Source organism: Thunnus albacares, chromosome 23 (genome assembly GCF_914725855.1).
Source record: "Thunnus albacares chromosome 23, fThuAlb1.1, whole genome shotgun sequence".
Lineage (NCBI taxonomy): Eukaryota > Metazoa > Chordata > Actinopteri > Scombriformes > Scombridae > Thunnus > Thunnus albacares.
In genome coordinates this window covers 17,397,799-17,423,830 of record NC_058128.1, presented here as the reverse complement: position 1 = coordinate 17,423,830, position 26,032 = coordinate 17,397,799, and the positions used below count along the sequence as shown (strand labels likewise).

General features: G+C 39.8%; 1 protein-coding gene across 4 annotated transcripts in view; it reads left to right on the top strand.

The window, feature by feature from the left end:
* The window catches only part of celsr1a (cadherin EGF LAG seven-pass G-type receptor 1a), a 94,918-nt gene that overhangs the window by 47,541 nt on the left and 21,345 nt on the right, over positions 1-26,032 (top strand). For all 4 annotated transcript variants that reach the window (XM_044342720.1, XM_044342723.1, XM_044342719.1 and 1 more), the window contains exons 6-10: positions 328-416; positions 18,574-18,731; positions 21,989-22,152; positions 22,564-22,689; positions 25,739-25,905. In XM_044342720.1, the coding sequence (XP_044198655.1) occupies positions 328-416; positions 18,574-18,731; positions 21,989-22,152; positions 22,564-22,689; positions 25,739-25,905 (704 nt within the window). The remainder of the gene's footprint in view (positions 1-327; positions 417-18,573; positions 18,732-21,988; positions 22,153-22,563; positions 22,690-25,738; positions 25,906-26,032) is intronic.

Here is a 26,032-nt window from a genome sequence, read left to right as displayed (position 1 = left end):
TAAATCAATAATGTCAAGATGTTATTGCCTTAACAATTGGCATTTGAAACTATGCCGCAAACGTAAACAGCAGCTGTACTTAACCATTTAAATCACATTATGCTCATAAATCACTTTCTTCTTTTCTCTCTTCCTCTTTTCTCTCACTGTCCATTCACCTCCATCGACCTCATCTTTTCCCCTGCTTTGTCTTCTCCTTCCCCTCTTCACTTCCTCTCTTCTACTGCTTCATCCTTCCTCTTTTTATTCCTTTGCCTCTTCCTACCATCCCGATGTCCGACCTCACATCCCTCCTCTTCTTTCTTCTCTTCTTCCCTTGTCATCCAGGTGAGACGAAGACCACCGTGTCTCCCTTCCTCCCAGGCGGGGTCAGTGACGGCCAGTGGCACTCTGTCCAGCTCCATTACTACAACAAGGTAAGGAACTTAATCAACCAACCGGCCGCTGCTGTCCTCCTGCATTAAACTTTTTTGAGTTGTCTTTTTCAACACACAGCCAGTGTTGAGGGTTAGCAAGTTCAGGATTTATACTGTGGGAGTGAAATGTACGAAAAGTGATTTTCTTTGAGGCTACCAAAGCACTCAACCTTGACTGCTGATTTGGGGGATTATCTTCACAGTGCAGGTTTTGGTAGTGACGTTAACTCTGACACAGGTTCACTCCTCTGCTTTTGGCGTCAGCACTGACTAATGGTATACTTTTTCTGAAAGAGGCAAAGCAGTCTGGCTTCAGCTTCAGTGGTCAAAAGTTCATCAGTTTATCAGAAAAGTTCATTTTTGTCTCTGAGTTTAGGAGTTGGATGTTGTCCAACCCCTTTCTTGTGGACAGGCTAATTGTCTATATATGGACCCAAAGGTTACTTTCATGATGGTAATGAATCTAACCTTAATCATAGTGTTTAAATTAGTTTTCGAGACGTTCCCACGACGGTTTTCTTGCCTCTTTACTGAGTCCAATCTCAGAAAAGAGACAGCAATTATTTCAAAACCAAGCTCATATATCCACTTCAGTTGTAATATTATATTAGAAGGGCTTACATTGCAGTCAATTGCTGGTGTTATTTTCCAGCAAACTTCCAGAGCCTACAGGCATTGTTCTGATGACATTAAACAAGACAGGAAATAAGATAACACTGGCCGTCTGAACGTGTACATGCTTTAGTTGGTTATCTGGTTGTGTATAATCATATAATTAAATGGAGCTTAAAATTGTAGGTCTGTCAGCTCCATGTGGGATTTACTGCCTGAATGAATTGTAAAACGTGCTAGTCAGTGGTCTACAGTAATGAAAATGGCAATATTATATGTGACATCTGAATTATCCTGGCATTGCTAGGACAGTTACTGTCATTCTTACCTGCATTGAGATCAACGGTAATCATTTTGTGTTAGATTTCGGTAAATTTGTCCCGATAAAGTTGATATACCAGTTAATTAGCCTTGTTCCCCTAAATAAAACCAATCAATTCAAGCCTTGTGGATATGTGAGACACCATGTGCTAGCTCATAGCCTTTCAAAGCTAATATGCTAACTGGTACGCAGTGCTCTCACAAGAGACATCGATCCCTGTTTTTATCCACTTTCTTTCACTTGTCTCCCCTCATTTATGTCTAGCTTTGCTGCCATGTATCTGAAGCTGAATGCTGTAGCATCAGGTGCTGGATCCAAGGCATCTAGCATCATATTTCAGCAGCCACCTGTGTTTCATAACTTGTTAAAGAGAGTACCGTGTTTCTTGGCCCTAACACTAGCCTACAATGTAAACCCTCTCACATTTCACAGGTTGTTCGCCTCTTGCTTGTGCCTTCTGCCTTTAGAGCTCATAGCTTACTTGGTGGCCTTGACAGGGATGCATTCATCACATGTGATGAATCAGGCTACCATAGTGTTCCGTGTTAGCCACAGGGTCACATATGTACCTATTGTTTGAGGTGTATTTAGGCTGCATGTCCCCCTCTTGTGGGATAATGATGCCAGAGACAATGGCATAAACCTTGTAGTGCTTTGTTAATGTTGCTGCGAGGCCCCTGACTACCACAGGTATTATTTGCAGGGTACAATCTGTTGGCACTGAAGACATGCTTTGTTTTGTTTGTCTATGAGGTTGTCAAGTATTTGTAGAGATGTCGCCATGGAAACAGGAGATTAATTTCCATGTCCTAACAGATTTCCGTTCTACTTTTCTGTTCTGAGGCATTTACTTTTCTTTTTTTATTTAGCGTTACTGATCCTATAGGCTTCTTTTTTGCTGCTGTGACATGTAGACACAAGTATGCACAAACACACCCATAGATACTGTCGTAGCTGATTCAACAACCTGAGGTTCAAAAATTACCAACTGGACAACAAGATACATCATACAAAATGCACTCAGACACATTCCCATGCACATACACCAGTATTACACCAGTATGATTAGCGTGTAGTGCAGGGGGTGGGTGCGTTCCACCAGTGTCAGTCTTAATACAGACCAATGATTTGTAGAGCTGGTGACACATTCCGTTAAATTAGCCCGAAGCTGACTGTAGCACTGACACAGGGTCAGCTTTTCTTCATGTGTTGAATGATCAGAAGTCAGACTGACTGATGGTAATTTAATCCTAGATCAGTTGCCGGAGGGATTAGAGGAAATGTATATGGCAGAAAGAAGTAATGTTCTCACAATAGATTAGACATGTTGACATGTGAATGTATGGATGTGAATGAAGGCACACTCGTTTTTAACGTGCATGAAGGAGTACTCACTCTTAGATTCACACACACACACACACGCACACTTGTCTGTACCTAGCATTGCTTGCATAGCTTGAGGAGTCGAGAGAAGATCTGAGCCCAATTCTCAAGATATGATGTAATCCAGATTCATGTCATGCAAACACACACACATAAATAACATTCTTACTCTGTCCATATGTTATCTTTGTGGGAGCTTTTAAGGGTTTTAGCTACCATAAATGGAGAGATTTTGGTCAAGATGGCTACTGGTGATTGATATATTGTTTAGAGATCAAAGGATGCACCAGCTCCTTGTAAGTTAATATGTAGCTAAGTTATAAAGAAAGTGTTTACTAAATGAAGATTTACCAATCTCTAAATGAAAACAGGTTGCACCACAAAAACTACTTCTTATGTCGAGACTAGTTGTTACTTAAAATTTACACCCAGTAACCACCATGTGGAACCATTGTATAGCTAACTGTATTAACTAACAAAACTAACATTAGCTTGCTAATATACATGTGTCCGTTTAGACTGAAGAGTAAAAGAGATGATATGGAACATGGTCAACATATTTGACTTGATCAAAATTCTCTTTAATAATGATGTAAACAAGAAGATTTTCAATTGCATTTAACAAAAACAAAGAAAATATACCTAAAATCACATACAAATGCAAATAACGTTAGCCTAAATGACTGAATAGTGTCGTTAGCATAATGGGATATTTCCCACTTTGTTATGAGGGCACTAGTTTTTACTGGCTAAGTCATTTCCTAAGTTTTAATGGTGCAACCTAATTTATTCTATTAAATAAGGTTAATTTCATTGTTTATTTTATAAATCACTTGTTAACTAGTAGGCACTAAGAAATTAGGAAAAAGCTTAACACACAAACTTACAAATAGATTTACTAAAAGCTGGTGTAACCCAGTCGAGAGTTGTTGTTCCCAATCACATTTAACGGTCCTAACGGCACAGTCACGCAATACACACACGCACAGAAGGTGATTTACTGGGTCAGAAGATGAGGCAGTTGAGACTGTGCAGGGGTGTGTGGGTGCCCCCTTTTTAAATCCACTGCTGCTCTCCTCAGAAGAACCAGGGTGCCCCTGCTAAAAAACACAGGTCAGAGGTCGGGGGGAGGGTTGGCATGGCAGCAGACATGGACTTGCCATTGTTGCAATGATCTGGGTCAGTTGGAGAACTGTGTGCGTGTGTGTGTTTGCATCTGTGGGGGGCAGACAAATAGAGAGCTACTGCGAGTGTGTATGTGTGTGTCCATACTGCTATTAGAAATGTTGCACAAAAGAGGTGGCAGGATAAAGACATTTTTGAAATTCCAAGTCTCAAGGACAGTTGACTACGTGAGCAAGGCAGATCTAAACAGGAAACACACAAACACACATAGAGCAAGTAAACGGGTATTCTTGGGTCAGCAGGAGGTTTTGTCTTAGGTTTTGATGTTTAGTCACTACAGGAAATGATGTCACTTGTTGCAGGAAATGATGTTATTTAGCTGGACACCAGGCAGGATGTAAGTTGTATCATGATTATATCTGCCAGACCACCTGTGTGGATTACATCAAGATAAAATAGGTGCTGAATAGACCAGGAATGCTTGAGTTACCTAATTTTACCATAACTGTAACCATAATCTTACATTATAGATCAATTTCAAAATTGATTATTACATAAGGGAGGTATGCCTTAGAAGAAAGCCTATAAATTAAAGTGAAAGTTCAGTCTTAACTTTGGAAATAGTAGTTTTCCAAAAAAAAAAAATCAATTCAGTTCTCACTTATTATCTTATTCTTGAGCCTTCAAACAAACAACAAACTCCATCCACTGATGAGACTAAAGCTCAGGAAAAAGCTAGTAAGTAGACACTGTGAAACTCCAAATAAGTGTACTAATACCTCATTTTCAATATTTAGCATACACTGTAATCCTGACCCGCATACAGTGATTATACTGTCTCTGGTGCAGCTCTAAATCTTTTCATTTTCAGTGATTTGATGGTCTCTGTGAGTGCTAATCCATCATGCCAGCCATCTGTCCATCATATATGTTTTAATTACTTTTCCTTGTGGACTTATAGCTGAATGAGTGACTGAATGAGTGACTTTAATTTAGTTTTGTTCAGGGTGGTGACGGAAAATGTGACTACCACCCATATGATCCATTCCAGTAAGCCTGCAGTTCAAGGCAGAATTTTCTAGATATTATCAGTCAGTGTGATTTCACATGGAAAGCATGAAAATGATAAACAAGAAGGAATCTGCAGGAATCTTAATCATATTTGCGCCCACGTTTCACCAGCTAACTTTTAACAAGAATAAAGTATGGAAAAATGCTTATGAGTGAAACGCCAATTAACTGTAACCCACAGCTATGAATAAACACTAATTAACTTCCATGTGATCCATCCACATGGTTTCAACTTCAGCGAAGCAGAGCATGACTGAGAAGTGACATGCCTGTGTGTTTGCAGTATTTTTGTAATGTCACTTTGCGCTGCATGCAGGCGTGATGTTACACACGTTAATAGTGTTACACTGGCTAATGTGCGCTGTGATATTTACAGCAAGGGTGTGTAGGCAGCATTCCCAGACAGGCTTAGCTGGCTCTTATCACCGACGAGTACCAAAAGTTCAGTCTTTCTGCTTCTGCTGTTCTTGCCTCGATCTCACTCTGGTGCTGTTTACATGGCAGGGCTTTAATCATCAGAACATATGTGCAAATTACTTCACAGCATAGTACTAAGTACTTTAAATATACTGTGTGTGTATATTTTTGCATTCCACTTCTGCAGGACTGACATAGACCTGATGTCACTGACTTTGAAACTAAGATGCCGAGGTTTCACTTTCATACTCTGACGTGCTTTGTCCCTGGATCATTTTGACGTAGAGCGTTCTTTTTGAACATAACCAAAAAGAAGAGTATAATGCGGAAATACATATCTTACACTGAACTTTACACATGACTAGAAGTCCCTGAAAGTTCACATAGCGCTAGTATCACATAGGCTGAACAATTGTTGGTAAAATGTTAAAAAGGAGTCATTATATAATATCTAAATAATATTAAATGGCATTTGTTGTGGATTGAGCAGCAGGTAAAAGCTAACAACTGAGCCAGAGTGGACCCGTCTGTATAAAGTCTTTGTAAATATACAGTAAAATCCAGTCAAAACCAAACCAGTTCAAAAAATTGACACTTATTATAAACATTAAATGCTTTTATCTCTCATGAAAATCAATATACTCCACATTTTTTCTGTTTTTTTATCACTGTTCTTCATCAGGAGAATTGCTTTGAACAGTTTTCTCAGTGTGTATACAGTAAATACCTGCCACCCTCCTCTTTGTATTTCTCTCTGTCTCCTTTTCTCTCTCTGTCTCTTTGTTGATGGTTCAGGATTTATTGAGTTTCCAGGACAAGCTCATACGCAACAAATACACACACACACACACACAAACACACAGTCTTAAACACATGCCCAGAGTGTACAAGCGCACTTAAAATACACTGCTGAGAGCCACTAAGTGGTTTTGAGTTGTCATCCATCTCTGTGTTGTAGTTTTATAGCTACTAGTCGGGGCCACATGTGGTTTCCTGGGTGGCTGTAATGACTGGACAGACAGACGCATACCTTATTAGGTGTTGGACTGTGTCATTGGTGACACACGCACACACACTTTTTCAGCTTATGATGAGGTACAGGAACATCGTACCCCTCAACCAAGTGTGTGTATTTGTGTTTCTACACAGATTTGGGTTTGTGTATTTTGTCTGCTAAGTGCTTTTAAGAAAGGTTAAGTAGTTACTTTTGAGGTGAAGCCCCAGTCTGTGCATTCCCCAGCAGGGTGTGTTTTGAGAGGAAGAGGCCATGTTATCCTTCGTTCTTCTTGACGTAAGTTTCCCCAGACCTCAAACAGTTAAGGTTATCATCACACACACACACAAACACACACACACATTTAGTCCTAATTAGGGGTGCATTGTAAAGGTGGCTATTAGAACAAAATACATAGATTCTTCAGTGCTTTTAATCACTCAGACATTATTGTAACACACTATAATCTAATACTGCTGCATGAAAACACGCTCCTAAACCCTTGTTTTGTGTCACAACTCTTTCTTGACATGTGGATGCTGGTTTCGGGGCTTTCACAGGCTTGAGCCAAAGTGAATATTCTCTGTTTTTCCTGCTGTAAATTTCACCTTCTCCTCACATAGCATAGCATTTCGCAGCATGATATAAATCTGCCAGAAACACCTTTGTCCAAAGGCGGCAGTGCATGAGTTGTAGCCTATTGTGTGAGGTGGTGGGAGAGGTGTTTTTGAAGTGGCCACAGAGGAATTATGTTGTGCTTTGAATGTCGTTATTGTTGGCAAATTGGCTGGTAGCAAATTCAGCCTCAGACACTTGCAGCATGCATGCTTCTGTATACACATACCGTACATGCGGGCAACAATATTTGAAGTAATACTTCTTTTGTTGTAAAGTAACGGCTGCAAATAACACACAAAGCACCCTTATGTACACTTAAGGACATACTGTAAATAAATACATTTTACGTGTTTAATTAGAGCAGGTTGTACATTTAGTTTTAGAACATTTTCTGAAGGCAAATGAAGCGAAAACATGAGTCTGTGATGAGACTTTCTTGGCTTGGTTGTGGGCTGCAGGTCTAACGCGGTGTGTGTGTGTGTGTGTCTCTCTCTCACGGTATCTCTCTCCCAGGACGGGGGGAGTCTGGTGGACTCCAGTGGGGCTCTGCGGCTCCCGCTCTATACTGCCTGGCTGGAGCTCAATCAGAAAGAGGTAACCTCTGACCTCTAGCCTAGTCCCCACTGGTGGTCTTTTTTTCTCTCAGTGTCTCTTAGTCCCTGCTCTGCTTCTAGTACAGTCTGCTGGAGTGACTCTATGTGCTTACATCAGATGTACAGAGGTAACATGGCCTCTTTGGCTCTGGTCTGGTCTGGACTATAGAAGAGGCTGTTGTAGTTTTTGGTGTGGTTTTCTGGTTTTGGTTTTTGCCGAAGCTGGTGTGTTGACTTTGTATTATTAGTATGATGTCAACTGGCTTTCTTCTGTCTATCCTGTTTTTGACTTTGTGGTGAAGTTTGGATGCAATGTGCCACTTTTCACCTTGGTCCCCAAAAGCTTCACAGCACATCATGAATGTTTCACTAGATAATACATTCACAAAAGCTGGACTTTCTCATTCTGCCTCAGCCTGGTGTTGCATGTTCAGATACTCTCACTTTTTGCTTTTGGCACAAACAGTGGCTAAAGTGAAAGTTTTGAATTCAAGGACTTTGGTTTTTCACACATACAAATCTCTAGTGTGTGTGAATAAAGGTTTTTGTTGCTGGTGCCCTGCAGTTTGAGATAATACTGGCCCTGTCACGTTTTTTTCATGACAACTCTCAACTTAAGGGACCATATTATGCTTTTTGTGAATTTCTGTTATATATATATAATGTCGGATATTTATGCTTAACATGTTCAAAGTTCCAAAACTTGAGGTTAATGTATATAGAAATTCTACCTGCAAGTAAAAGCCAGGGCTTCAACATGCTCTGAATGCTTCAATTGCAACGTTTTTTTATGGTTGTGCTAGGTTGCTAAGGTTGTTGCTAAGGTTTTCCATGTGTTGTTTGCATTGTCCACTCTCATGTTTTGGATCGGATTTTGGCTCTAATATCTTACTACTATAGTTTGTTTCATAGTTTGTTGATGAAGCCTCCCGATCAGCCAGAAGTCAACCATGACGCAGCTTCAGGAAGCTAACCAATCAGAGCAGAGTGGGCTCTTCGGGTGGTTAGCCTTAAAGAGACAGGAGCTAAAACGGCCTGTTTCAGACAGAGGCTGAACTGAGGGGCTGAATAAAGGCTCAGTATAAGATGAATAGAGTTTTTTGAAATGTAAATCATGCAAAGATACTCCAGTAGAGCCCCATGATATAAATATAGACCTGGACATGTGCATAATATGGCCCCTTTAACATATCCAAGCTTGAGCTGTCGAGGGGTCAGAGGTCACATTCTGTACTTGTGAAGCAGATGGGGACAGTAACGAGTGCTCTTCCAGTTGCAGAGCAGCTCTCTTTCATTGAGGAATAGCTTCATTCCATCACTGCCGCTTCTTTCTAGCTCTCATTTAGTAGTGCATGTACGCATACATTCTTTTCATCTATATATACATATATATATATAGATGTATATATCATTCTTCTCTTCTTCTTCTTTATCTCGCTGGAGAAACGGCTCATATACAAAAATGGACAAGTGCTGTAAAGCCAAAATGACACAGTAAAAACTTTTCTGCTCAGCTGTCAGCTCTCATTGATTTCCTCCATTGAGGTTTGTTCAGGTGAAATAAACATGTCTGAGCTTAGGCTGGCAGGCAGGCAGGCAGACAGGTAGGTAGACACCCGACGAGCATTGACTGTGTTTTCCTTGGCAGAAGAGTGTCAGGCCATAGCACCTATTCTGTCAGGGAGGATTAACGATGCTCAGAAATCGTCGGAGATGGCTCTTGTAATGAGTATGGACAGCATGTGTCTCTCGGATCACATGCTTCTGTTTAGACTGTAATTTAGTTTGATGAGATTTAATTTTAGACTGTATCTGTAATCTTCTCTTGTTATACTAAGATCCATCTAAGATCAATACATGTCAGGCACTTGTTGGGGTATTAACTAAATGAAAGTGGGTTAATGATTTAATAAAGCAAATGTCTACATGCAGATTTAGGCTGCTGCACTTTTGACTTTTGACCACCTTTTTCTATAAGCATAAACTTTAAAGCCACTCTGATCGCCTTTCAATGTTTGGCAAGTTATGTGTGCCACAAAATGTGAGTAGCATGAGATAGTTATCTCCCTCGTGTCTTCACAGAAGCACTAACTCCATTAAGCCGGCCCCGAGCGCTGGCTGTCAAGATGTCTGCATGGAGACCCCGCCTTTATATATGGCTGACGCAGGAACTGCTGAGCAGGAATTACTTTCCAGCTTTTGATTTAAAATCATCAAACTAAATGATTTCTTGCATTGTAATCAGAAGAAACGCATCATTTAAAATCAAATCAGAAACACATGATAGTGTAAAAGTGGAATTTCATAGTATCAAGCCAGCAACAGATACGCAGGATGGCGTTTCACTATCTGTAGGCAGATCGCTCGGTCTTTAGTGCTTCCTGGTCGACATGCAGTTAAGGATGCAATGGAAACATTAGCATTTAATGGAGATTTACGAAATTTAAAAATATTTCATGGAGCTTGTGGCTTTTAATTTCTGCTGGAGCAACCAGAAAAGACATCTAGCTCTGTTAAAATGGGACCAAATTTTGTTTTTAGACTATAACATTCATTTTTTATTGTATATGATGACTATATTTTCAACATATAACCACTTTTATGGGATCCTCTGTACAGATTTTTGGCAAAAGCACTGTAATAGTTAGATCCTTTTTACATACATTATGGTATTCAGGTTTACATGTGCCAACATAGTAATAGTGGCTTCTCTACTTCCACCTACAACCTGGATTCCCGGATCTAAAGAGGCGGAGGGTCTTGAGCCAGATGTTACAACGTCCAGAAACTCAAGATGGGCACAATAGAATAAGTGCTTCTGTGAATACGGGAAGGGACGTATCCTATTGTGAGATAGTGAAACAAGCCCTATGGAAGTTATGAGTCTTAAAACACTCACGTCGGTTGTACTTTTACATGCAGACATTTGTGTGTGTGTGTGTGCTTAGATGAGTGAGTTGTCAGTCAGTAGGAAGCAGATGTGTACAGTATTGTGTCACCGAGGAATGAAGATAAATCTGATAAAGCTGTCACTTCAGTCCGCCTTCATACATGACTGCCTACTTCACTACACCTCTCTCTCACATCCGTCTACTTCTCTTCACCTTTTCTCTCTTTTTTTGCATTCTTTCCTCGCTCTCCTGTGATGTGAGGGAGGGTATGTGTGTGTGTGTGTGTCACTGAAAGGAGGAGATTTCACACACCTCACCTAGCATGACCTAAACCTCTTATTAACATTAAGAGAGACAGACAGTGGAATTTGGGAGGAAGAGAAGATGAAGGATAAAAATGCTGTGGAAGTGGAGAAATGAAGTTGGCAGACTCAGTGAGTTAAACCGAAATGTGCTAATGCGATTCCCTCCTCTTCGTCTCTCGTCTCCAATTCTTTCTCTCCTACTTCTTTCCACTTATCTCTTATCTCTTATATGATCCCTAGCAAGTCTGGTTTTATTGTGCCACCACTTTTACAGCCAAGCATTAGATGCAGTCCTTATCTTTAATTGTTTTATGTTACTGTATGCTCTCTAAAAGGCTGTTGGGATAATGGTTAGATGTGTAAGATTTTTCTCCAAGGATTTTTTTTTTGGACTGTCAGGTCCATAATTCATAATAACTTTTTTTTAAAAAATATTATTGCTTGCTGTGTTAAAGGAATAGTTTGACATTTGGGGAAATAAGCTCATTATTTTTCTTGCTGAGAGTTAGATAAGAAGATTGATACCACTCTCATGTACGCTAAATATGAAGGTGTAGCCAGTTAGCTTAGCTTAGCTTAGCTTAGCACAAGGACTGGAAGTAAAACCGCAATGTGTCGTTTTTACACTTGATTTTTGTACAGATTAAATGAAATGAGATGTAACATGTTACTTAGTGAGCTTTAGAGGCAAAGCTTGTTTTACCTTTGGACAAAGCTAGCTGTTTTCACCAGTCTTTATGCTACGCTAAATTAACTGGCAGCTGGGTTTAGCTTCATATTTAATGGACAAAAATGGCAGTGGTATCGTTTTTCTCATCTAACTTGCAGCAAGAAAGAAAGTGAAGAAACTTTCACTATTTATGAATTTTGCAAGAAAAAAATCTATTTTTTGTCCTTTTTGCATTTTTTTCATAATGACACTGAAGTATGTCATTACAACTGTATTCCAGGATATGAGCATTTACAACAAATTGTGGTGCAACAAAGCAGTGTCAAACTGTCTAATCACCTTTTAAATAAAGTCTGAAGAAAGTCATGATTCTACCATGATTCCTGTGATTCACCTCCCATACTATGTTTAAAAAAAATGGTAGCAAAATTCTGTCTGATTACCAGCATTGTCAAAAATCTTGTTTAAAATGCAACAAACATGCAACAACAGATTTTCTCCAGACTAAACTATCTATGGTGCCTCATCTAAAAGGCAGGAAAAGCAGCTAAGAATTAATCATGCAAAATTGGTAAAAGACACAAAAGCTGCTTGTAAAATATCCTTTAAGAAGTTGTTTAAGAACATCAATCAGATAGTTATCGCACTGATGTCAGTCTACAGGCAGATGGCCATGTTTGTAGAGTTGTAGAAGGCTGTTCCAAACAGGATACAGTTACTCTTACCTCAGGTTTTGTGCCGTCCACACATTTGTTTTACTGCTTGAAAGCTTCAAGCCAACAATGGACACTGTCCATCTGTTACACTGATAGAGGTGTGATGAGCCGATGAAGACAGTAGTAACATATAGGCTTGAACATGGGACATTGTAGCCTTTTGTAAAGCCTCTGTGTGTGTGTCTGTGTGTGTGTGTTTGTGTGTGTGTATTTGAATAATTCACACTTCTAGGTTTACATAGCCAGAGGGCAGGTGAGGTAATGTGGACATGACAGAGTCTGTTGCTGCCAAAGGGAGGATGGGACACACTAGCCTATGCATGACAGGGCCAAAAAACCAACTTTACATGCACGCACACACATACACACACACACACAGTTATTGTGTGCTGATGACTGCGGTGTCTAAAAGAGATATTGGTTTTGATTCAGTGCCCATCTTGATTTTGGCTCCAGTTTGAGTTGCAGCACTGAAACAGTTCTTTTATGGATACTTTATGATAATAAAAATATGTTTGGTCTTTTCTTGTGGTTACTTTAATTTAGCTTTGGAAAACACACGCACGCGCACATACATATGCACACACACACACACAGATGCACACAAACACATTGTAGCATCAGGAGAATATCCATCAAGTGTAATTTTCATCCAAGAGTCAGAGAAACAATGGAATTTCCTCAGTCTAGCCCAGATAAAATAAAAGACTGTGCGGCCTCTTTCCTTTATTATCAAAATGAACCGCGCAGCCGTCTGTAACTCCGCTCGCTGCTTCCTGCCTCACACACACACACACACACACACACTTGTTCACTCAGTCCCTCAACACACGCTCAAACACATTCTGCAGACATCCTTCCCGTACTCCCCAAACACACACACATACACATAATCACCAACAAGTATTCCCACTATCCCACCCACCACACACACACTCTCTCTCATACACACACACACACACACACACACACACACACACACACCACACACACATTTCCTGGTCATTTGTCGCTCATTCTGACAGTGTTTAAGGTGTTTTTTCGACTAAGCTGTCAAACTTTGTTGTGCATGTAACTCAATCAGTGCAGCAAGGTTCTTTATCCCAGCTGCAGGGCTGGTTGAGTTAGCATGTCAGCTTTGACAGGCCGCCCGATGGTATGTGTGTGTATGTGTGTCTGTGGGAGGGAGAGAGTGTGTGTGTGTTTTGATTGTATGTGGCAGTTTTCGCCGTGTTTTGGTGTACGCTGAAGCTTCGGTGCGCCCATCTGTGTGTGTCCATTCAGTCCGCTCGTGTCCTCATGCCCTCCTTGTCTTTGTGGCTAGCTGTGGGGATCAAGTGCGTTGCCATGGCTGCAACAAGCCTATCGCCCCTGGAGACGACACCTTAGAGAGAGGGAATCTTCAACAGCCCGGAGTCGGGTAGAGGGTAAATAAGAGACTCTCATGGGGCCCCTCAAAATGAGGGCCAAGTGCACTTTAAAACCAAGGGTCAGAAAGAAGCCTGAAACTATATACAGTTCTACCGGCCGCAGTTACACACCTAACAAACACACACACACACATGCACACACACACACAGCTAACTGAACACCAAATGCTCAATTTAGGACACGCAATCCATTGCCAAAAGTCCTGTACATGTGAATTTATTGTTTTCTTGTAAGTTTTTTTCTTAAATGTCCCTTTTGATTTTTGAGTTTAAGTTTGTTTTAAGTGACCTGTAGCTGGAGGATATAAGTATAAATGCTCTCTCTGTTTTGTAAGCTTAAAAACAAATCCCCAAGTATTTAAGAAACATTATAATGCCAGTAGCATTCTGATTCTCACTTGGGAGACTTACAATAAAGCAGGATGTTACTGTGCAGGACTGTACTCTGAGTAGACAAAATGAAAAGCAAAGATCATGTTGAAATAAATCAAGTGGATAGAAAAGCATTATGTGAAAATGATGTGCATTTATAATTTTGGAAATCCAGTATCCAGTATAATTTTTTAAATCATCATAATATCTGTTTCCATGTTTGTCCAACGAAGGTTTTCAAAAATGCTGAGATGGTCAGTTTTTTGTTTTGTTTGTTTGTTTTGTTTTGTTTTTTTATTCACAAAACAATCAAAAAGTTTTTAAAGCTCTACCAAGAGAGGCTCAGCAAATGTTTTCCTCATTTTGTCCACATTTCACACATTTCAGACACGCATCCCGTTATAACCCAGTCAGTCACCAGTTTGTTTTTCATATGAGTTTGAGTGGAATTAATGCAATCGGAGGCAAAAAGTAAAAAGAAAGAAAGAAAGAAAGAAATACAGAATACTAATTATCTCAGTATACTGTTTTTGCACTTAACCATTTTATTCTAATAAGAGAAGCAGTTTGTTAAAGAAAAAACTGTGACTGTTGAACATGTCACAGCCAATTAAACTCAACAAATAGACATTAAAAATGTTTTTCCAATCTTTTGTTATTAATTTTTTTACTTTCTGGGGCAAAATTTCATCACTTTTCCAATATGAACTAGACAACATACTCAAAACCTGTTTACATTCAGTCTGTAGTATGGAATGAATCTATATTTAGTTTTCCTCTTCACTCTCAGTGACATTCTACTCTTTGTCAATAAATACAGGAGGTGTTTGGTTCATACATACAGTGAGGGTATGTGAATGTGTGTGTGCGAAAGTCCTCTTGCGTGGGAACACTTATAAACTAACAGCTGCGTTAATGCTCCTATATCCCCTACATATTACATACACATTACACACATACCCTAGATGGAGTATGCGTGTTCTTGTCAGTCTATGAATTATCAACACATATAATATAACAGCTGCACCCCCCCACCCCCCCCCACCCGTGATGCTGAGTTGCGGGTCCATTATGTGCGGCATCTGGGTGTCTCCCCGATGTTTTGCTTCCTGTCTTCCTCCGTCTTTATCTCAACCCTTCCTCGCTCGACTGAACTCGAAAGGGCTGATAAGATCCTAATCAGCGTGACTACAGATTTCTCTGTTAGCAGACTGTACTCACTCAGTGGTTTCCTTTGTCAGACAAATTATCTTTTGTGGCTTTTTTTGAAAATCTTTTCACATTTATCACACTCTCCCTCTCATTTTCTTTGTACCGCTGGTTTGAAAAGTTTTTTTTTTTTTATTATTGTTTTGATTTCAACATTCAACAACTTTTTTTTACCCATAAATGACATTTTTAGAGGAATTTTTTCCATCCTGGGAGAACTTTTAATCAACTACGATGTAATTCATAGCATAAGCAAATTGCACCACTATGAATTTTTAACTTTTATCTTTCTGCTTGAAATGTAGCTCCTCTAGTTTACTTTCTTTTACCACTTATTCGAACATTCAGGTTGTTTATGTTGGAGGTCTTCATTTTTCTCCTGCTGCAGGCTGAATGGTGCCAATATTTTGTACTTCTTTAGGCCACAGGCTTTGCTGCTTTCTGAACAAAACCCAGTGAAATGCACAAGGTGTGTGTTGTAACTCTGCTCTGGTGCACTGCCTTACCTGCTACAGCTACAGTAGTGTGACACACATTTTCTTAAATGCAGCATCTCGCCACGGGGGGCTGTCATGTCAGCGCAGGAAGCAGTAGTTAAATTATGTCACTCAAATATTTTCAGTGAGGGCCCATCCTCTGTTTCTGATTTGAATTATGGTGCCGCGTGTAGAACTTAGTGGCATCTTGAGGAAAGGACTTAGCAGAAATAGAATATTCATAAGTATATTTTAATTAGTGTATAATCACCTGAAAATAAGAATTGTTGTGTTTTCGTTACCTTAGAATGAGCCCTTTATATCTGCAGAGGGAGCCATGTTGCACCGCCATGTTTCTACAGTAGCCCAGAACAGACAAACCAAACTCTGGCTCTAGAGAGGACCTTTTGCGATTTTTTGAGTTTCGCCGCCACCATAGGTTCTCCTACATACTTGGAAGTGGAGGGTGAGTGGAAGGGTATTCAGCTGGTGGCAACACACTGGTCCTTTAAGAGTTTAGTGATTCATGCATGGGCTGACTGGAAAGACGGATCTCTGCAGTTCCTATGCAGATGTAAGAAGGTGGGGGCGGCTGGGTGGGTTTAACACACGCTGGCACCTGCAGGTACCTGTACAGAGGGCTAATTGGCTGGTTGCCAGGGACAAGGGGTGTGGTTTCCTGCCAATATGATTGCTATACATGCTCCACATACAAGATGATTGCAGGTTACTAACACACAAAGATACATGCAGTACAGTCTGCGAAAGGCTAAATATGACATTTAGATAATACAGAGAAGCATGTACCCAAACACAATGAACCCTATTTAATCAAACTTTTAAAAGTAGGAGTTGAAATAACCAACGCTGCAGCAATTAGTCCATTCATAGATTATCTGGCAACTATTTTGATTAATGATTAATGTATAATGGAATTTATCATAGTTAAAGAAACAAAAATATTTAAAAATATATATAATTTCTTATTTTTATAAATGTATAATTTTACCAGTTATTATTTTGAAGTCCTGAGTTAAAAAAAAACAAAAACCCAGTAGCCTACATTGTGTAAAATGACGACATGGCTGCATCTTGGATTACATTAATTGTACGCCTTCCAGAGATGCATTTTTATTGCTGTTTCTCAGATCACAGACCACAGATGCTATGTTCTATGTTTATAGGAAACATGATACAGTTAACCCATGATGCCTTGCTCCTCAACAATGCCTCATGTCACTTATGCAGGCCGTGCAGTCTATTGTCCCACTTCCTCAAGGAAAGAGGAATACTTTCTCTCTCCATCACCTGTCGATGTGTGTGTGTGCATGATTGTGTATGACAAGAATTAGCTTGTGAGGAAAAAAAAAAAAAGAGAGACAAAAAGACAGAATGAGATTAGGAGTGAAAGAGAAAGAAAACAGCACTGTACAGCTGGCCTTTCTGTTTGTCTTTGTGGAAAGTGTGAAATTGTTTTCAGAGGAAGCAGTGGAAAGAGGGCATGATGAAGGGAGGGGCAGCGATAAGCTACAATACAACCCCCTGTGGATTGGAAACTATGCCCGGACCAGACCCCACCTGAGCCAAAATAGAAGACGCTGCAATTCTGTCGCTCACGTTGTGTTTGTCTGCCAGCTTCTCTTTTGTCTTTCTCTTTCAGTCTCTCATTTCTGGTCAGTCCACCTCCCTATATTTGTCCTTCTTTTCTATTTTTTGCCCTCTTTTTTTTCCCTCTTCCTTTGTTTGCTGTGTCTGTGCCCCACCAGTATCTCATTACTCTAATCCTATTTATGCAGGAGACAAACACATGCACACACATTGTGTCTTCTCTGTCCGTGTCTTTTTCTCTCTCTCCGCCTCTGTCATGCTTTTGTCTCTTTTTTTTCTTAAATTCATATGAGACAAGACAATGCAACAAACTGTCCAAATATAGCTGTCGTAAACAGTTCATTCAACAGTTCATTCTTGCATTCACAACCTCGGTGGTTTGAAAGTCTCTCTGGCTATCGCTCAAACTGTCAACATTTTAACGGCGTAGGTGCCTTATGTAAACACTGTACTGTGATCAGATCTGGGATCTGTAGTCCCATTGTTGAGTGTTTTTGTAGTCAAGAAATTTATCACTCTCCCTAGAGAGATAGCAGAGAAAAGTAACTAATCTTTTTGATCTATTGTAAGCCCCTCACTGCAAGGAGATGTAAATGCTATGTTGTAATTTTAAAATGTTAGCACGTGTCTATTGGAAAATATTGCATTAAAATGGCTTCATATCTTTAACAAAATCCTTTACTTTCATGCCAGCAATGGTGGTGGGAACATTTTCTTTTTTAATTAAATTCTGTCTGCTTCCTGTTCCACGGCCACTATTGTTAAGGAAACGCTCCATTGAACTTCGGTCTCAGGTTAGATATTACAAAAAGAAAACTGAAGCGATTTGGTGGCCTGATTTCTAAGCTGATCCACATTTTCTCAGATCAACATTTGCCGACCACAAGCCTTTATGGAGGAATTAGCCTACTTTGTAATCATTAGGTGCGAGCTCACGCACAATGGGCTATTTGTCATCTTAAGCCAAGAGAAGGCCTGTGTACTTCTACTCCGAGTATGGTAAAGTCAGCTCGACATTGTTGCGTAGCGCTGACCCACACCAATCAAGTGCTGCCCCAGCCAAGCTTCTCAGATTGGATGAAAAGAAACAAAGAAAGAAATCAAGCATGAAATATTTTAATTAAATTCAATCAGTTGAGTTAATTTACCATAACAATACGCTGCAAAAAATATTACTGTAGTACTCAGGCAAGCAAAAGGACACAATACATGTGACTCACTTTGTGGTTTAATTTCTTCTTTCTAACATAGAGCATCCTCAGATCCTTTGCAATTTTTACTCTATTATTTGTGTAAATTTTGATGAATAACTGAGATTTAACCTTTATTTTATTCTACTTTTCAGCCTAACATTGGGCGTCTTGGTACCCCCCATGGACCCTCTGGAGAAAAGGTGGCTGTGGTTGCCGTGGACGACTGTGACATCTCCATGGCGATCCGTTTTGGGAAGCAGATCGGCAACTACTCCTGCGCCGCTCAGGGCACCCAGACCGGACAGAAGAAGTAATAATGAAATCTCTCTCTTCTTCTCTTACTCATCTTTCTCTTTTCTCTCTTTGGGTCTTTACACTCATTCACTTCAATCCATCCACCCACACACACACACACACCACACACAGACTAGTCAGACTCATAAGTTGTACCTTGGGGGCTTAAAATTGCCTTCATTACAACAGATTACACAATTCTCATTCTGCCGACCTCATCTACTTTTTGTCTTTTAATCTGAGTTCATCCTCGTGGCCTTTCTACTGTCAGACCAGGTCTTAGACAAGCAAAAGCTCATCTCAACAAGGCTTTAACCGACTTACCGTGCATTTACCACAGACCAATTAATTTTTATTTTTATAACAAGTGTTTACTTTTCATGAGTCTGTTGGAGAGCCAGCATGCTGAGACACATTTAGTGTGCAGAAGGTGGGGGGACAAAGAGAGAGGGAGCTTCAAAAAGGAGTTAAAGAAGTTACATTGCTTCAGGAACTTGTTGCGCAGCTCACGGAAGCTGAGAGGCATTTACTTTAACAGTGCGATATACAAAGATGAATATACATGTATACATTACACTGGTGTGGGAAGTAGTGCAAACAAGCAAATGTCTGTTTAGTTTGGCTTTGGGAAATGTCATGACATGATCCAGAGTCACAGAATGGGAACTACCTGGCTTTAAGTTTGGCAGTGACTTTATTTTAAGCTTTTTTTTTTTTTTTTTTTAAAAAAACATTACAAGAAAAACTCTGTGTTATAAGCCTGCATGCACATTATTGTACCAGCCACTTGTCCAAACATTAGGTACTGCAAGTTGCTTACAAGTCTGTAAGAACTGTTTTAAGCATGAAATCAGTTTAAAGGAATAGTTTGACATTTTGCAAAATACACCAGCACCTCTAAAGCTCACCAATTAGCAGGTTTTATGTCGTTTGTTTAATCCATCTCGGAGAAGCTACCAGCCAACCAGTGGAGACTCCAGGAAGTTACTGGTCCCAGCCAAGAAATTATTGCGGTACATAACCCCACGGATTTTGTTGGATTTTGTGGATTTGTTACCTTTGGACAGAGCCAGGCTAGCTGTTTTCCCCTTGTTTCCAGTCTTTATGCTAAGCTAAGCTAACCAGCTGCTGGCTGCAGACTTATATTTAGCGGACAGATGTGATAGCGGTATCAGTTTTCTCATCTAACTCTCCACCAAAAAGCCAAAATATCAAACTATTCCTTTATTGTATCAGATATCCCAAGCACAATTGCACTGTACGTTTACACTGTATCTTTACATTATAACTCTGGAGGCAACATACTGCACTGTGTGTTTGTACAAATGTCCTAATGACACATTGCTGTAAATATTGCATTTGGAAAGTAAACAGAATATTGATTTAGTTCAGGATTAGTTCCTAATAACATTGTATTTCTGAATGTATTGTGTCCCCAGATAGTCTTATGGTGACAAACCATTCATAAACCAGCTACGGAGTTTTTTTTTATAATTTTCCAAATTTATAGTTTCACTTAAATTCTATACTTCTCTCTGCAGAAACTGAGCTTTCTCTTTCATAAATTGATAACTGGAAGTTGAAGGCTTCAACCTAAAACTTCCAGAGCTCAGTGTTAGTAGTATTCATCCATCAGGTTGGATTATTAATAAGCATACATGCTAATCCATGATGAATCATTATCCTGAAGCAATACAGAAGTATCTGTGTGTATTGACTAAATAAAGATATACCGCTGTATGTCTGATGATGATTAAAAGTCAGCGCTCAGCTTTAATCAGTAATGTTAAAAACCACAAACCAAACCATAAATCTTGGTGTAGTCATGGATTCAGACCTGAATTTCGACAGCCACCTTAAGAATTAATTACAAAGTCAGCCTACTATCACCTTAAGAATAGATCAAGGATTAAAGAAGTTATGTTTCAGCGGGATTTGGAAAAACTCGACGGTGTCTTTACATGTCTCCCTTAGAAATCAATCAGACAGCCGCAGCTGATTCAGAACGCTGTTGCACAAGTCCTCACTAAGACCAAGAAAGTGGATCATATCACTCCAGTTCTCAGATCTTTACACTGGCTTCCTGTCTATCAAAGACTTGATTTTAAAATACTACTGTTGGTTTATAAAGCACTGAATGGTTTAGGGCCAAAACACATATCTGATCTGCTGCTACGAACCATCCAGACCTCTCAGGTCATCTGGGACAGGTCTGCTTTCTGTCCCCAGAGTAAAAACTCAATATGGAGAGGCAGCGTTCAGTTTTTATGCTCCACATATTTGGATCAAACTCCCAGAAAACTGCAGGTCTGCTGCAACTCTTAGTTCTTTTAAATCAATGCTGAAGACTTTTCTGTTTGCTGCTGCCTTTGATTAAACCAAATTTGAGGCGTTTGATTCATTTCTTGCACTGCACTGTAATTTTATTCTTGCACTTTATCTGTCTTAGTCTGTTTTAGCTTATTTTCATTGTCTGTTCTCTTAGCTCTTTATAAGTATTTTAATTGTATTTAAATGCCCTTATATAATGTGTTTCTTTTGCACTTTGTCATAATGCTTTAAACTTGCCTTGCCTTGCCATGAAAATCCGTTGCAATTTACGGCTCTAAAATTGGTTCCAAGATGCAGCTGCATTTGATTTATTTCAGGATTTCCCTCATTGAATTTCTTAAACACTCTTTGAATAAGCTCCACATGCTCCCAGGCCAAGCAATGCTGTTCCTACTGTGTATGCATACAACTCATACATTCAGGGGTTTAGGTTGTTTTTGTGCAGCATTGCATCACATTAAGTCTCTCAAAGCCCTTTGGCGTTTGATGTTGAGTTTTTAGGGGCTCGGGGTGTAAGCAGCTTCCTGTATGACCCAGTATGTGGAATCTGACTCTGACTCATGGTGATGCTAGCAGTTATCCTTGTGACAGCTTAAAACCTGGGACACAATAACAGCGTTTCAGAAAAGTCTCTCGTGGTAAGTGTTAGTGAGTCAGAGGCCCTTTCTGGGGTCAACTCAGGGCATTGACAGGTATGCAGTGGTAAAAAAACAGTTTTAAATATAATTTTCTTATTTTGGTTACAGTATAGTCCATAATATAATCAATCCCTTACATTTTGTGTATTATATAGTCAAACTAGAGGTTTGTTCCTTGTCCATATCTGACAGTTAACTTTGAGGTTTCTCTCACTGCAGTCTTAGGCAAATTAAGTATTTTATGTTTCTATTTTAGGGTCTTATCCTGATCTGTTTTTTGTTTTTTTGTTTGTATCATCTTCAGGTCACTAGATTTGACAGGACCACTGTTGCTTGGCGGTGTTCCCAACCTGCCAGAGGATTTCCCCGTCAGGAACAGAGACTTTGTGGGCTGCATGAGAAACCTGAGCATCGACAGCAGACCCATCGACATGGCCAGTTACATCGCCAACAACGGCACCACAGCAGGTTAGACATTCAACCGAAGTTATGCTCAATCCAATAGGCTTAAACTGTAGGGGGGCTGAGATATCACTCATTACTACATCGCTTGGGAATTTCAATTGTCAGGAGAAACAGACAGAATGAGTGTTTTCTAAGGTTATCCAATAACTTATCAGGGTTTTTAAGCATCCAAAGGCCATGAAACAACCTGTCTCTTAAAAAAACAGGATTTCAAAGAGGAAAAGTGTGACTTGTTTTTTTTTTTTAAATGCATACTACGAGCAGCTAGCAATTCTGTATGGTACTGCTGTAAATATGTTGACTAATTTGTCATTTTTCTGTGTTTCTGCAGCCCACAAATACATAGCACATATACATATTGTATTAGCCAGCATTTTTCCCATTTAAATGAATCTAAATGTGTTTAATGTTCAGGTTGTCCAGCAAAGAAAAACTTTTGCAGCAACGACGTGTGTCAGAACGGAGGAGTGTGTGTCAGCAAGTGGAACACCTACAGCTGCGACTGCCCAACTGGTTACGGTGGCAAGAACTGTGAACAAGGTGAGACGTGTGTGTGTGACTTTAATTTCTCGAAATGAAACTGAATTATCTTCCAAGACAGTCAAAACGTTTGTGTTTTTATAAGTGCATTCAGGTGCGTCTCTGGCCAATCGTGCATGCATCTGCTTGTTCGTCTGTGTGCGCATGTGTCTGTGTGTGTTTACCTACAGTAAGTGTGTGTGTAAGTGTGTGTGTGTCTTGAGGACTTCCAGGAAACAGTGTGTGTTTGGGAGATCAAATAGGATAAGGAGCACCTCCCCTGACTCAGTATGACTCATTCAGCAGTCACAATGGAAAGTCACAGTGAAGCCTCTGCTTGCTGCTGCAGAGAAGCAGAACATGGCCTCAGGTTTGGAGTTTTAGGACGGCAACCAAACTCTGACTGACTCAGAATCAAAGGATGAAACAAAAGACATATACACACTGTACTGACCCCATAGCTACCTGAGTGTCTCACCTCACACCTCACACACGTGACACACATCTCATGTTACTGAAGTGCAGACCTATTGTACAGTACATACAGTACCTACAGACATACGGACAGATAGTGGGGGGTTATACATTTGTCAGTGTTTCTTTGTTAGCAAAGGTACATTAAAGCGCCTCCACATCAACTATTCTTTGATTTGATTTTATTTATTTGCCATATCAAAAAATGATATATAAAATGTCATACACTGTGACAAATACATATTCATTTAAGATGTCGAGATATAGTTAAAAGATCCATTGTGGTCCTCATTTCGAGGCCGACAAAGTTGGCAAAACAAGTCACAGATGACTAAGGTACCCTGTACCATCACATAGGCTACAATAAAAACAATAAATCCTTATACATAACCTTATACATACGTGCATCATTATATACATACCTACACACATTCACACCTATTTACATCCATATACGTATATACATATACACAGACACCCAAGTGTCCTTCGAGCATACATACCTACATACATACCGTATGCACACACATACTTACATACATATCGTACGCACACACATATTTACACACATACCTACATAAATACACCCAAATACATTTCTAAATCTTTCTTTCATTTGGCTCAAATAATCATTCCCTACATGCACGTTTAAATCTATGTTTAAATCTATCTGTGTTATTTATACTCCACTCTGAGCATAATCCATCTCATGTTCTCCTATGGTAAGCAGAGAACTTTGATTTCCTCCTGCAGGGCGATCTTTCAAACAATGTGTGAAGGTGTGAATACCTCTCCTCGCCCTCTTATCTATGAGGTAGCCGCCTAGCAAGCGCCAGGCCCCAGATCCAGTATCTAAGCTGGGCCCGGGATCACAGCAAGCTGGGAAGAGGTTTTGGCCGCTTGTTGACACGTTTGGTTTGAGGCTTTACACACCTAGATGCAACACGAGAAACAGATTTGTTATTGTGTCTTTTATGCTGCCAAAGTCATCTTTGAAATCCATCCCACCTGGTCAACTGTTTTGTTTTTCATTCCAGTGGTATAGACTATTTTTAAAGACATGGATTGAGTTTTTTCACCCTATGAAGTGGGTAGGCTAATTGTAAGCATGCAAAACACTCCTACATGCTCATGTGTGGCTGTAGCTGGTCATTATAAGTCAATCTCAAGTTTGAATCTCTGGACTGGTGTCAAACAAGCTAAGGATGTGTTTATAATCAACATACCTGGATAATAAGTTAACATTTTTGAGGGATGTTCACAAAAGAAAATGAGAAAGTTGTTAAGGTATGAAAGAAGAAAAACATATCACTGTTTACCAGATTCTTGCTCAGTGTCTGAATATAGACATTAAGAACAAAAAAGACATGAGATTTAGAATAGCTAAATAAGGAATTGGCATACTCTTACCAAGTCATAGCCCTGTGTTTTTTCCCAAATTTTAGCTTGCTGCTGATGAGCTGAAGAGTGACAGGTTTTACGGCAGATTAAGCTTCAGCAAAGAAGCCAGACTAAAACCACCGTAGCTAACTACTACCAGGAACAAATATGTGTTTTGTGTGATAATTACAGTGTGTGTGTGTGTGTGTGTGTGTGTGTGTGTGTGTGTGTGTGTGTGTGTGTATGTGTTTGTGAACGCTTCAGTTGAAATGTGTGCCCTGGGGACCCAAGAACGCACAGAGTTTATGTTATAGATTATACAAGAGGAAACACTAACTGTATGTTGTGCTGAAAGATTGACCCTCGCATGTGTGTCTCTTGATCTCTCTCTCAACATGTACAGGAGCTTACATTGTGTGTAATTCTGTGGATTTTCAGAATGTATCTAGATATTGGATGTGTGCCTGAGAATTACTTTGTAGAAATCTGTAGACATAAAGTAGTAATTATATCACATGAAGACAAAACATTCAAACTGCGACTGAAGGATCTTACCATTTCAGCACATATATAGAAGCAATTCAATACCTTGAAGTTCTACTGCTTTTATTTGAAAGCAGTATTTGTTATCTGTGATGCTTTTGTATAATTGTTGTAAAGAAATCAGACAATGGTGTAGAAAACTGGTAGCCTCTGTCTCATAAAAGTGGGTTTCCTACTGCTTGTGTTCCTAGAAATGAAGACTACATTTCCAATGAACCTTCTTGTTTCATATCACAAGAGCCATGGTTGCTACTTGTTGTCTTTCCTCATCATTTAACTGTGTTCAATTGGCTGTTAGCTAACACCTGAAACTCTAAAAGCTTTTGCTTACTGTTGTGCCGTACAGGAATCCAGCAAATTTCCCATGAATATTTTGATATTTTATTGGAATTACACTCTGTTGTTTCAATATGTTTCAGTATAAATATGGCACTGATAAAGCTAGTCATGGGGCGCTTTAGTAGCCTACAAGTTAAGACACATGCCACATAACTGCAACGTACACGATTCAGTTCAGTCATACCCATCTCTCTAACCATGTTTCCTGTCTCTATATTTCAACAATCAAATAAAGCCAAAAATTATCATAAAAAATGCTTCTCACTGCACCTTTAAACATTCTCAATGTCCACAACCTAATTCTTATTCTTCCTCCTGTCTCGTCTCTGTCCAGTAATGCCGTCTCCTCAGTTCTTTGATGGCCAGGCGTTGGTTTCCTGGAGCGAGCCGGACGTCACCGTTGGTGTTCCCTGGTACATGGGCCTCATGTTCCGCACCCGGCAGCCTGCTGGCACCCTGATGCAGGCCAATGCCGGTCCCTCTTCCACCATCAACCTCATGGTGAGATACAGTACATTGTCGACATAAGTGTCATCATCATCAGCATATGGTGCTAACTTTTTTACTGCCGAGTAGTCAGATACAGATCATCACAAGGCAATTAGCATTTTAGATTTAATTTCTTTGC